This window comes from Triticum aestivum, chromosome 2A (genome assembly GCF_018294505.1).
Source record: "Triticum aestivum cultivar Chinese Spring chromosome 2A, IWGSC CS RefSeq v2.1, whole genome shotgun sequence".
Taxonomy (NCBI): Eukaryota; Viridiplantae; Streptophyta; class Magnoliopsida; order Poales; family Poaceae; genus Triticum; species Triticum aestivum.
The window spans coordinates 15,142,652-15,157,117 of NC_057797.1; the positions used below are offsets into that span (position 1 = coordinate 15,142,652).

At 46.0% G+C, this 14,466-nt stretch overlaps 1 protein-coding gene and 1 pseudogene across 1 annotated transcript in view; both read right to left on the reverse strand.

Annotated features, from left to right (window-relative positions):
* Positions 1–1,215, reverse strand: part of LOC123186996 (disease resistance protein RGA5-like) — a 14,559-nt pseudogene extending 13,344 nt beyond the window's left edge.
* Positions 1,216–6,455: 5,240 nt separating this feature from the next.
* Positions 6,456–14,466, reverse strand: part of LOC123186997 (disease resistance protein RGA5) — a 13,529-nt gene continuing 5,518 nt past the window's right edge. The window contains exons 2-5 of the mRNA XM_044598741.1: positions 8,393–10,347; positions 8,217–8,281; positions 7,207–8,133; positions 6,456–6,906 (exon numbers count right to left, since the gene is read on the reverse strand). Of these exons, the coding sequence (XP_044454676.1) occupies positions 8,250–8,281; positions 8,393–10,347 (1,987 nt within the window). The 3' untranslated portion in view covers positions 6,456–6,906; positions 7,207–8,133; positions 8,217–8,249. The remainder of the gene's footprint in view (positions 6,907–7,206; positions 8,134–8,216; positions 8,282–8,392; positions 10,348–14,466) is intronic.

Here is a 14,466-nt window from a genome sequence, read left to right on the forward strand (position 1 = left end):
AGGGGAGGATTTGACCTGAGACCCAAATGAAAACAACTGGACTGAAAATACAAAATACATGTGTCAACACTGGACTGGAGAAAAAGTCTGACCTAAATCAAAATACAAAATACATGTGTCAACACCGGCTGAAACTTAGACACTCCTAATGTTAAATGTCATCTATATTTGTGGGCTTTGGGAGTAACTTGACAATTCCTATACACATTTTTTCTACAGCTACCATCTCAAAGGAATTAGCTGGTTACCATCATTAAGTGAGTGGCATGTGAGATATGTACGTACCTCTTGTTCTCGAGACGCAGTTGGATTTTGTCAATGAGTTGTCTTTCATTCAACATGGTGAGCTGACCTTTGTCCTTTTCAGGATCAAGCTCGTGCAGGATGTCCATGAAAACCTCCTTCGCATTAGCATTTCGACCGACAGGAACAAAAGCCCTGCAGTTGAAATCTCCCTTGATCTTGTCATAAACTGTTTTGACAAGAGTTGTCTTGCCCAATCCTCCAAATCCAACAACAGAGATGATCTTCAACTTTTTCTTGGACATGTCGTCCCCCTCCGACAGCAGCTCTATTATCTCTTGATCCCTTGTTCCGGTAATGCCAACAAGATCTCTCACTTCCTGGTACAGAGCCCCAAGGCGAGGATCGATGGGAGTCACGGCAGCAGGCTTAGAGATAATATTGTTGATATTGTACCTTGCACGCCTGTCAGCAACCTCTTGTACTTGCTTCTTGATGGCCTTGATCGCGTCGGCGATCTCATGGTGAGTCTTCCCCTTGGTGAATAAGCCGACCATCTTCTTGGCGAACCGTTTGAGTTTCTTCGGGTTGGCGGCAGGCTTGGAGCCGTCATCCACACGCACCAGAAACTTGTCGACGACATCCTCCATGTCAAAGGAGAGCTCCCTCACCTCCCCTGCCCAGATCTTGACCTGCTCGTCAAGCTGGTCCCGCGGCATCTCACCCACCTTGCCGAGGGCAGCCTGCATGCTCTTCATCTCTTTCTCAAGAGATCTGATGCCTTCTTTGACGCTCTCCTTCAGCTTGTACTCCTCCTTGAGGAGCTCAAACAGCTTGGGAATCAGGGAGCCCATGGCGCCCGTTGCCAGATCCATGGCTCCCTTGCTCGTAATTATTTGGTGTGTTGTCTGTTGTTTGGTTGTGGTGTCATGGTGTGGGTTTGGGGGGTGCCGTAGAGCTGCTTTCTATATAACCCGGGCAAGACCAAAGGAAAAAAGCAGTACAATAATGAGAAGATGAATTACTACAGTACATTTGTTTGGCGTGGTAACGCGCACTGGTAATGCGTCGTCCTGCACCGTCCGACACACATCTAATTCGCACTATTACATGTCAGATCGCTCGTCACCGATGGGTACCACATCACTATTCGCCCTTAACACAAAGCGTCGTTGGTGTTCACACACGAAGGCAAGCAGGCAAAGCCATAAAAATCACAAGCTGGCTGCTCCGGTCAGACGACACGCCTCAGGCTTTGTACCCACACAAAAATAACAGTCCCTCCATACTCTCTCTGTTTTTATTTACACTACATATTTGTTTGGTCTTAAGTTAAACTTTCGCCAAACTTAAATGAAAAATGTATTTAACATCAACAACATCAAATCAATGTCATTAGGTTTATTATTAAATATAGTTTCATATTATATATTTGTTATTGTACATATTCATATTGATTTCTATATTAGTTTGGTATTTAAGAAAATTAGTTTGGTATTTAAGAAAATTATACGATACCAACTGCAGTATGAGGGGCAAGGCGAGCCTCGGTAAATTAATATTTCAGGGCTCCACGGCGCGTGCAGACGAGCGAGGAAGAGTCGAGTCGTCACCGCGTCTGGGTCCGCGCAGAACAGAATCAACCACTCACGAGTCACGGGAGTCATGTCAGGTCGGCAGCGCGTCGCCGATGTCGACTTGTCGTCGGAGCGCCTGTTGGTGCACATGTCTCCCAGCGACTAGCCTGACCAGCGTCCGGGTCCTCCTAGACAAATAGTGGCCCTGGAACGGCAGCAGCCGCTAAACTGTACACTCTGAAATGGACCCCAGCAGTAACTCTCCTTTCCAAGAGATCACGTGTGTACGTCAGTGTGTGTGCAGATCATGTCCCCACTGTCAGAGTTAATGTTGATATTTTGCATTTGCACTTTCGTTTTTGGTTTCTGCATGTAGTAGTGCGTGGGTGCGATGCATACGAGACGATGGTGTTAGTGAAAGAGATCATGCCGCATGAAGCTGGCACTTCCGTGAGGCGCGGTGCTGCGTGGAAGTCTTGAAGCCAAAGGGCACATAACTTGTCACGGTTGGTCCTACAACTTGTTGAAGATGTGATGGTTTAGTCCTATAACTTGTACTCCCTCCTTCTGAAATATTTGTCTTTCTAATCATTTCAAATGAATTACCGCATATGAATGTATGTAGACATATTTTAGAGTGTAAATTCGCTCATTTTGCTCTGTATGTAGTCACTTGTTGAAATATCTAGAAAGACAAATATTTAGGAACGGAGGAAGTAAAAGATAACTATTAGAGCAACTTCAATGGGGCGACGCATTTCGTCCGCCGCCGTCCGTTTGGGTCGGCGCGGACACAAAACGCGGCCCAACTAGCGACCCAAACGGACGCGCGCCCGCATGGCGACCCATTCCCGACCCAATTTTAAGCCGGATTTGCGTCGACGCGGACACGAGAAGGACGTGCGCGCGCCTACTCCTCTCCCCGGGCCCGCCGGTCGGTGGCAGCCACCATCATTCCCCCATTTCCCCCAAAAACCCTCCGCCCGCGCGCGCTCCCGTCCCACACCCGCCATGGACGACGACCTCGACCTCAACGCCGCCGCCGGCCTCGCCTCCCTTGCCTCGTCCGGCATGACAACCGCCTTCTCCGGCAAAGGCAAGCCTCGTGCCCCGCGCAAGACCGCCACCGCGTCCAAGCCAAAGAAGGCGCTGACGCTCGAACAACGGGCAAGGGATTCGGCCAAGAGGAAGGGCCGGAGGCACGCCACGGACGCGAGAGATGAAGCCGTCGCCGCCGCCGCGCAGCAGGAGGTCACCAACGCCTTCATGGAGATCCAAAGGAGGAGACTTGAGATGGACGCGAAGAAGCAAGCCAAGATGTTAGAGATCGAGGCCGCCAACGCCAAGACCAAGGCGAAAGAAGTGGCTCTTGCGAGCATGATGACTGGGGTGGAGATCATGAAGGTGGGTCTCAACACCTTGCCCCAAGGAAGAGGCCGTGGTTCGAGAAGATGCAGGCCGACATGCTCAGGTTCACCGACGAGTGATCTCGTGGCCGTGAGCGCCTTCCTTTTTTTCTATGCCAGCTTGTGTGCTGGCATGACCACGGGGCCGCGACGGCGTGGTCGAACTCAAGTCCCACCCCTTTTTTGTGTGCTGGCATGTGTGCCAGCCGCTGGCGAGTGCGCCGGCACGAACTGTGTGGTGATATTTTTTATAGCCGACAATGTTTGCCGGCGCTGGCATGATGCCGGCATGAGACATGGCCACTGGCATGATCTATGCGTTGCGGGCCTTTAAAAATTGAGTGCGGATATGAAAATAGGTCGGCGCGTTGGGCGGGCGGCCGCCCCAAATGCAAAATAAGGCGGGCATCGGACGGGCGGCCGACCCAAAAGAACAAAAAGCGGACAAAGGCGCCGTTCGTTTGGGTCGGCCCGTTGAAGTTGCTCTTAGGTTCTGGAACTTGTCTCAGATGTGCATGTTTAGCACTGAGCCAATCACACACAATCAAGTGGCGCCAGCTGGACCGAACCAGTCGTTCGCTGGACATTTGCAAATACCCCCTGCCCGTTTTGTGAAAGCATCCTGTTGGACATTTGCACCACGATGCTGCCGCTGCTGCTGCCCAAGTCGTGGCCCGAGTGGAGGAGGGGGAGCGCGCTGGCGCCCGGTGGCGGTGGCCTGAAGCTGACCTCCTCGTCGCCGCCCACAAGGAACGGCATCGGGCCCAGCAGCGCACGCGTGCTTCGACATGAGGACGGTGGCGTCCTGCTGCCACCGCACGTACTACCCGATACAGCGATACTGATATGTATGTGCTTCAGATATACTGGGTGTTCAGTCGTGTAACTAGTGATGAGAAGGTAGGGTTTGGAGAGTGGTTTGAGTTGGCAGTGAAAACTGAAATGTATGTGCCTCAGAAGTGGATATGTTTTCCTATGACAGGGTGAACTGTTGATGGCGAGCACAGGGATAATTGAACAGAAGTGTAGGCTTCTGATCAACAGGTCAGTGGCATTCACATGTCTTGATCAATATAGTTAGTTTCTGGATTTACCAGGATCAGAGTCTTGCACATTGGATATCTTCAGAAAGCACCCAGTGATTGGCTAATTCACAGGATTCAAATAATTGAGTACAAGGTACATGTATGTTTCATTTGATTAACAAGTTTTATGGTGAACAATACGTCTAATGAAGTACTAATCCTAACCAGTCCTCTGCCGATCCTCATCCTCCTCCTCTCTCTGTCACTCCCCCTGTTTCCAGACATCATCGACAAGTAGCAGTAGCAGCAGTGGACCAATGGTAGTCCTTTGCACGGTCTACACTCCTCTGTATGCAATTTATAAAAGCTAGAAAAAGAAAGGAATAAAGGGATGGCATGAGTGAATGCCTACATCTGCATTCCTCCTCCTCATATCATTTATCTCATCTCCATGGATGGATGGATGGAAAAGGGGCGCAGCGCATACATAGGGAGGCCGAAATCACTGTTTTGACCTTATGAGCAATCTTTGTCACAAATTAAACTTGACATGAAAGTATTTCACGATCTGACCCTTTTAACAACGCCACAGCCCGCGGCGTTACCGCCCAACATAGAAACGCCGAGCAAGCTTGCGTTTCTGCTCCACATGGAAACGCGAAGCTAACTAGCGTTACTGCCCAGGCGGAGCTGGCGTCGCTTGCTGACATGGCACGCTGGAAACGCCAGAACTGTTGGCGTTTCTAGCTTGACTACAAACGCCCGGGGCCATGGCGTTTCTGGCCTTGATACGCTGCAAACAAAGCGCCTTGTAGGCTAGGGTATAGGCTGGTGGACACGCATGCTTGCACGGGCTGCTAACGATGCGCTGCACCACAATCTACTTCTTGCAAGCTAGCTATAGGCTGGTGGACATGCATGCTTGGAAGGGCTGCTAACAATGTGTTGCACCACAATCTACTTCTTGCATGCAAGGCTATAGACTGGTGGACATGCATGCCTGCTGCACAGGTTGCTACAATGGCGTTTCTAGATGGAAATGCCAAAGGCCATGCATGGACGTAGCAGCACTCCTGTCCAAGGCATCATGCATGCATGCATGTGGGGATATCCATCTTTAATTTGTATTAGTGGCATGCGTTGCATGCATGCATGTACTGCTGTGCAGTTTTTTCTGATCCTGCGTAATCTTTTTGTGTACCACGCAAGGGATGGAACAGCTACTTTTTCTGATCCTAAAAATAAAAATTGTGTAGCACGCAAGGGATGGATACAACAGCAAAATGATTTGTTGAGAAGATGATCAGCAAGGAAATACGCCAAAAGCTATGCTGCGCCAACTGTTTTGACAAAACAACTGGCAGTTGTTATACTATCAGCAAGGAAATATGCGGGCCAAAAAGTCACGCCAATAATGCTCTCGTACCTGCGAAATTTCTGGCCGGCTTACTGAACGTGTACGTTATTGCCCTGTGCTAGCTAGTGGCATGCATTGCTGGCCATGGCATGGAAACGCCAATGCTCATGGCGTTGCTAGCCAGGACAGCAACGCCCACTTGCTTGCCGTTTCTATGTAGATCGACAACGCTAGCTAGCTCGGCGTTTGAATGTGGATTTGAAACGCGAGCTACTCCGGCGTTTCTATATGGAGAAGAAACGCCACGGGCTGTGGCGTTGCTAAAAGGGTCAGATCGTAAAATACTTTCATGTCGAGTTCACTTTGTGACAAAGATTGTTGAAAAGGTTAGAATAGTGATTTCGGCCACATAGGGAGGGGCCATCATTGTTCACGCTCTGCTTCACGAGCAATCTTTGAATCAGCTGAGCTGACCAAAAGGCAGTATCATCTGTCACATTTTTACCAGCCTTCGTCTCTGCGTGCAGCAAAATTGTGTGCAGTGCAGTGCACTGTGTGTTCTCGGCCAGAAAGGCCTTTGTTTACGTTTTGTACTGTATGAAGTGTGAGTGCACGCACGCCATGGAAATGATTTGATTTGCTGCCTCCTGATGAGCAGATTGAGTGGTGAGTGCAGTCTGAAGATGAACTGTAGATGGTTCAGGGTTCAGGTTACTGTAGTACGTGTGGGCTTGCTGTTTTCGGATCAGTATCAGATTCCATGAGGATTTTTCAGGTCTAGTTGTTCTAATATAGTAAGATGCACCAGGACACCAAACTAGTGCACTCCTGTAGTACCATTTAGGTCTGCATTCAATATTCTGGTACTTGTACTGCCATTTTACTGTCACTTTTCTTAGTATTACAAACTGGTCAACAATGCATGATCCTGCTAGACTGATATAGTCTATAATATGCTACCAGTACCCAAACTCTCCTTCACAATCCACAACCGGAAACCTGAGATAGCAGTTTTCACATCTAGCCCGATGGAGTAGTAATGTTTGATGTAATATCTGTCAAGCGTCCCTTTGTACAATGAAGGGTACTCATCTCTGACAAAGGTCTCTCCGCAATGAAGGGTTCTCATCAGACATCAAGTCCTTGATCAGACCATACAACCTCATCAAGGCCGGGTGGAAATGCGTGCGAAAGTAGCACATATTGAGACCCTCGGCGCATAGTTCTTCGCCACCACCCTATGCTCCACGCTTGTCAACCCATCACTGGAAATCAGTTGATTTTCTTAAAGAGTCCAGCTGAAAATTTTGAACAAAACAATCAGTATAGAATAACCAAGCATAAAAAAAAACAGACTTGGGAGAATCAAAATAATAGCGTTGAGTGTGAGTTTTTTGGAACAAGTTTCACCTTTACTGAAAATTCACAACAAAAAGAGATCCTATAGAAGTACTTTCACTGCACAATTTAACTTTGCCAATTTTGTTAATAACCAAGGAAGAACTTAGACTAACATTGCATACTCCATATACGTACAAATTAACCATTTGTAAAAACCCATGGAAAAATTACAGTCAGAGAACCGGCAGAGCACTCACCCGTAGCCGTCCGGTAGGTCACCGTGGACGTCGGAGAAGGAGGCCTCCAGCATACGGTCGTAGGCGGCGGCCATGGCAGACGCCATCGAGGTGTTGTTATCGTTTCTCTCGGTGTGCCAGGCAATGCGGCCAAAGACGGCTTGCAAGTCTACAACCGTCTCCTCTCTGCTCTGCACTGCTATGTTTTTCCTCTGCAATTTCTCTCTCGTATAAGCTTTTACAATTTTTCTACCAATGATGTTATAAAATGCTTCAAAAAACAAATCTATTCCTGATCCTCCAAATCACACACTCAACACCGACGGTTGTTCTCTAGTTTTGGTTTGTAAGCTTCAAAACTGTACAAATGCGGCACTAACAATGAAAACCTAACAAATTTGGTGCTCTGAAACGTTATGATGGAGCTGTGACAATCTAGTGACAACCCCATCAAAACAGAAATGAGTAATCGGATAAGAAAAAAAAGGGCAGTATTAAAGAATCAAGATTTTTTTGGTTGAACACAAAGTATATATGGTTGGACCCTCCTCCTTTATCCGGACTTGGGACCGGCTATGAATAATGTTAGTAAGCATAAGCTTAACATCAGTACCATAGGCGGAGTTCCCCCACCTCCCACACCCCTAAAAAATTAACCCGCAGGCCAAAACCCAAACAAAAATAAAATTACAAATTGCATAAAACCTAAAACCTAAAACCTTTTTTTTTTATTTTTCACACTCTCTGCGCCCCTCCCACCACCTCCTTTTTTAAGACAAGAAGTAAGCTCAACAAATAGTGAGTGATTTTTTTTTGTAATTTTCCGTTTTTCTTTTTCTTTTTTTCTCTAACCCAAGAAAGAAGCTCAAGGAATAGCGAGTGTCGCCGATCGATGTTGCCGTCAGCCATATTCCAGACGCACGCAAGTCTCGGGTAAATAATGACAGCCTAGAAAAGAGCACGTCACAAAGTATAAGCATGGCTTTATTATGAATAAGAGAGGGAAACAAATATTTGCATGTGGTACGTACATATAAATAGTCTGGGATCTTTAAATGAGTTCTTCACTCCCACATGCCGTCATCAGTGTCGTCGTCTTGGAAAGGAATAAATAAAGAGGGAGTAAAGGTTGATCAGTATATATATGAAGACAAGCATTAAGGAAATTAAGCAAAGACAAGCATCATGGCACTCTTTTGTTATGTACCTTCTACGAATACGTAATAGTCGGGGCTGTTAGGATGGGCACGGAGTGCAGTCTCGAGTGCAGACTTCGCTTTCTCGGCCTCCTGTCGCAGTAGCGAAGTACAGAATACGACACGGACCGACTGAAGGGACGGCAGGTTCCTGATGCCAGTGTCAAACCAATCACCACCATTGTTGCCGGCTGCTTCCTCTTTTGCGACCAACAGACCGGTACGGAGCTCAACATATTCCGCCTTGGGCAAAGCTCCTGGCTGGAACACAACTTGGCCCGGCGAATCGGCCCCCAAGACGAATTGTGTTAGACAACGGAACCCATCAGCTTCGACCAGTAGCGACCCATGGCGGAGGCTCTGCAATACGAGACTATGAAGTGCTGGCAACCTTCCAAGCAGTCCCAGATCCACCTGTTGCACTTCCTTGAAACCAATGTGTAACCTTGAGAGCTGGGACATCTGCAAGGGGTTCTCTCTTATCCATGCTGGTAGCCTAGAGAATCTACATACTCTGTCACAACGTGACTTCAATTCCCGGAGACCTTGAGGGGGAACCCACTTTTCCCCCAAGAGATCCATCATTCTAAATCCAGCACCGATAATAATGGTTACACTTTGGACGTTAGACATTTCCCCTAGTGATTTCACAAAAGCTTCCTCCAACTCCAAGCTCAAATGCTCAAACAAAATTTTAAACTTCCTCAACCTTTTCATGTTGCCCATCTCTTTCACAATGCTTAGAGAGTCAATATGGATAGAACTCAACTCTTCCATTGCTGTCAGGTTTCCAATCCCATCTGGAAGCCGATTGCAGTTTTTCCTATAAAGTAGGCACATCAATCTTCTCAGTGTAGTAACACTCGATGGCAGTTTTTTCATACCATGGTTTCCACTCACATCCAGCACTTGCAAAAACTGCAACTTTCCAGCCTCTTCCGGAAGCTCACAAAGTCCTGTATCAAATAGGCCTAGGTACCTCAAGTGAACTAAACTCCATAACCCCTGAAGATTATGATCACCAAGTGCACATGTACTCAAATTCAATACACGTAAAACAACAAAGCTTGAGAGACGAGGCATCAGACCAATAGCAGGTTCAAATGTCGCAATGGACCTAACTTGTAGCATACTCACAGATTCGAGAGCTGTGGTTTGATCTTCTTCTTTGTTAATCTTCTGGATGGACAACCTGCGGACGTTGGCCTGAGATGACATACTACCACTCAATACACTAACAAAGTTCTCTTCCCTTGACAACAGACAAATTAGATCCAGTACACTATCGTGTACATGACAAGCATGTACAATGCCAGATTCATCGTATACCGGCTGGAGAAGGCTTCTATTCACAAGCTCATTGAAGTAATTTTCTCCAATCTCAAAGAGACTATGTGTTGTTTCACATTGGATAAAACTCTCGGCAATCCACATCCATATCAACTGATCTTTCATGATCTCGTGATCCTCTGGAAACATACTTAGATATAATAAACATGTCTTCAGATAAGAAGGCAGGTCATAGTAGCTAAACGATAGTATCCTCAACATCTCCTCTACACTGGGGTCTTCAGTAAGTCCACGACCAATAGACTCTAGCAGAGCATGCCACTCAACCTTTGGCTTTACCTGCTGGCCACTAGACAAAGAACTAGCTATAGTAATAATTGCCAATGGTACTCCACCACATTTCTTCAATATATCCATGGAGACTTCTTCAAATTCAAGAGGACATCCACTCTCATGAGAAAATAACCTTCTATAGAAGAGATGTTTGGAATCATCAACACTAAGAGGTTTCATTTGATAGATTGAACCATTAGGAGATGTGCAACATAATTCAGCTACACCGACTTTACGAGTTGTCGTGATTAGCCGACTACCCAAAGTGTTGTCATTGGAGAATGCCAAGTTTATAACTGTCCACAAGTTTCCATCCCATATATCATCAATTACAACAAGGTACCTACAATATTTATGAGACCATTATTGTAATTCAGGTGTACACATGGTAAGCCAAAAAGGTTACAATTAAATATAATATAGCATCATGGATGGCAGATACGATTCTTCTAGGAACAATTTATAATTGTAAAGATGGGACAAAAGAGGGAACGAAGCAACAGAGATGGACTATCAATCATGTCTCAGTACACTTAGGTACAAAACACACACACACACACACACACACACACACACACACACACACACACACGCGCGCGCGCGCGCGCGCGCGCGCGCAAATATCCCGTTTATTTGTCCTAAGTAATATACACTTCTTGTTAAGTACTGTTCTATGTAGTAATTACAAGTGCAGAGGCTGTATTGTCAAAAAAACATTTTCTAGATAAAGAACATTTCATTCAATTGATATATCGAGGTGATACAACCACATTGAAAGAGTGTCGGGCTTCTGCAAAGCACGATGCCCACAGCGAAAAACGTCCAAGAAATCCAAAAATAAAAAGGCATATGGTAGTGTGTCATTGCAATTCACTATGGAGTATCTTGTAATTAGTCACACAGTATACTTAAAGTGATAAAAGTAGTACCCCACCAGTCCTTTTTAGTCCACCTTTACTAATTTTCAGACGTTTGTTTTTCATTTTACTTCAGTGGTTTTTTGTCCACCCTATCGGGGCGGTGAACAAAATCTGTGTGTCTTGATGTTTTCACTTTTTTTTGATAGTTTCAGTTATGTGACAGCTATTTGTCTACACCAATCCAGATTAGCGTATGAATTATTTGTTTCGAATTTTACATGAGAAAGCTTTGATCAGTGATAAAAATGAGTTATTGCTCACCTATTCAGCCGTGGGGGGTTGTGGCATGTGTTTTATTGGGTCGAAAGTGGTGTTGTTTCTTATTCCATTTCTGTTAGTTCAGTGCCTATTATGTGAGGTGCACGTGCTCTTCGTTATCATGAGGAATGGTGGATCTTATAGGTAGACCTTTTGGGGACTCATCAGTCGTTGAATATAATAGCTATGTTCAGAAGCAAGACGTTTGTATTTTTCTTAGGGTGCTTGTGCTGAATATTTAATTATGACCTAGGTAATTAATGTTTGTCATGTACGTAGCCCTAGGTATTATGCTCAGTCCATCAGTTTGTTTCTTCATTTTGGCTGTAAAAAACAAAATTAGGTGGAAGTTAATAGGACTCAGTGTGTATAATTCAGTCCATTGAATGAGCATTCATCAATTTGTTTATCTTCATTTTGGCTGCCATATAAACAAATTTGGTGAAAGTTAGTAGGATTTAATGTGTATAGATATACTGCAGTTCGATGAATGTTTAGTCTTCCTTTTTTTCTTCAATTGATTGCGCAGTTTTTTTCTTTTTCTATCACTTTTTAGTATTCATTGTTTAATTCCTAAAGTTACTAGTACACATATAGAAGAGCTTATCTTCAGTCATCATTGACAGTTTAGCCCATCAGTCTGGAGAGTTTAGTTCTATATCAGTAATTCAGACCTTCAATGTAACTGTCAGTTATCATTCATTCAGTTAGTCCCTAGTGCTCTCTAGCCACAAACTAATTCATCAAGCACTCCTGCACTTTTTCAGCCTTAGTAGTTCTCAGTATCTCTATGTATCAGTCACCAATCTTGTTTTCAGTTGCAGTTAGTAATTCTTGTTTTTCAGTTTTCACATTATTGTTTATTTTTGTTCTCAGTTATTGTCTAAGTTAAATTCTGTTTTTCTTGTTCATTTTCAGTCTTGGCTCTGTTTAGTTTTTCTTTTTGAAGTTTAATTTTTCATTTTGGGGTGTTATTAGTTTAATTCTCAGTCTTTGTCTCTTCTCATCAGTCTTTTTGCCGTCTATTCTTCAGTTTAGTCATTCTGTGTTGCAAAGAGAGCCTTGGCTCAGTGGTTGGGCGTGCGATTGTGCAGCCTAACGACCCAAGTTCAATTCCTAGAATTGACAGGTGATGCACAGGGGTTTTCCCCCATTTATTGAGAATCAAGTTTGATATATGGTGGAACCACTCATCAAAAAATATCTTGACACTCATTTAAAAATTTACGAGGACCATGTTTATCTTGGTACTCATACTAAAATGGTCGTATGCATCCCTAGTTGGTGCAGAGGCCGGGGAAGTGAAATTCTCCCCCAATTTTAGACCTACGCACCTTCAGAGCTTAGGCCACGATGATCCAGATCTCATCTCTCTCCTCCCCTCCGTCGCCCCCCGCATGCGCGACGAGGGGCACCAACCATAGCCGCCGGTCACCGGTCCTTCCTCTCCATCCCCTCCGCCGGTGGTCGGTGCCGGGCATTAGCCTGTGCTTGCGATGGCCGCGGCGGAGGCACTCCTCCCTCTGGCGGGTCATAGGGTGACGCGGGGCACCTTGACTCGAGGGTGTGACTCCGATCTGGACCGCGGCGGCGCCGATCTGGTTCATGAACGGCCCAGATCTGGACTACGATGGTGTGACGGTCGACCAGTGTGTGTGGTGGCAGTGTTGGCGACGACGATGGCTGGGGCGTGGCGGCGTAGGAGGCGGCGCGGGCTATGGGCGTGGCGGCCTGCCCTGTTTGGGCGGCGGCGACGCTACGGTCTGTTTTGACGAGTGCCGCCGGCGGTGGTGGCCATCTCTTCCGTCAGAGGTGGCCGGCATGTGGCTGGGTGGTCGGATCTCGAGATTCGTCATCTAGTCCCAGTTACGAGTCGGGGAGACATAGTTGCCGATGAAAACCGAGCAGTTGGCGGGCGATGGCGGCGTTTTGTGCCGTTACCAGGCATCGTCATGTAACTGTTGTTGACCCACTCGTGCTGCTTCGGGGGAAACCCTAGGATCTGGTCTTCCAGGTCGGACGATGGCGGTACTACGATGTCGTTTCTCTCTTGGGAGTATCGTTTGTGGAACAGCGTTGGAAGACAGAGACAGGAGGTGGAGTGGCTTCGTCTTGCACGGAGCTTCGGTGGAGCTGTCAAGTCATGCCCGACCGACAGATGCTACGCTGAGTCATACCTGGTTGGCAGGTGCTACGCACGATGGATCTTCCAGAGTCTTCGTGCCTGGACAGACGAGCGCAGGGCGGTGGCGCCGTTGGGCGCCGTGGTGGCGTCGACGGATGTCTGGACTAGCAAGGATGATGCGGATCTCTCTCCTGAAGATGGGTCAGTGGTCTGATGATGATGGCGGCTTCTAAAACGTATGCATGTGGTGTGCGATTTAGGTAGGCTGCACCGGCTGTTGACCCTGATACGTTATGTGGATGGATCGGCGACGACACCGTTTTATATATGGGAAGTGAGAGCACTCCACATTATCGAGTTTGTAGGTGTGAGTGGTGGCTTCAATTGGATTGATGTATGTTCTTGTCAAATCTTTGTGAAATAATTAATAAAGATGGCTCCATGCATTAATTGATGCAGAGGCCGGGGGTTTAACCTCCTTTTCAAAAAAAAAAATTCATTCTGTGTTTGTTATCTCGAGCCTCTTATCAAGGCGGCGAGGGGAATAGGAGTCATATTCATTAATTCATCGGTCAATCAGTTTCTCAGCTCTTTTTATTCATTTTCCAGTCTCTTCATTCACTCACCGGTTCATCAATGTTTTCTTCTTCAATCTTCATCTCTTTTATTTTCTTCATCACTGTCTTTTTCTTCAGTCATTAGTCTCTTTGTTCAGTCTTCTTTTTTTAGTTTTGATTAGTCCAGTAGTCATTGTCATGTCATCTTTACTCAGTTTTCAGTTTTTTTCCAGTAATTTTTTTTCTCAGTGTGCATCATATATTTTGATCTAGATTCTCATTTTCGATCACGCTTTTATATTCAGTTAGACTGACACATCTCGTTTTTCAAACATGAGCAAAAGGGAGCCTCGGCACTACTATGTACAAAACCTACAAGGCTGGCGGCATCATCTTCAAGGAAGAATGGAAGTGGTTTCTCAAGAGAGATGAGCTGAAGGTTGCCACAGCTGTGCTAATCATTATCAAGACTAGCACACACGATGACGCAAAGATGATAGTAGATGTCAATGTCAATTAAGAGATGGCTCTAACTCAGTAAGGAGGTGGGTTCAGATTTTTGGATTATCCTTAGTTCGTTCTCGAGAGCAGTCTCTCTGCTT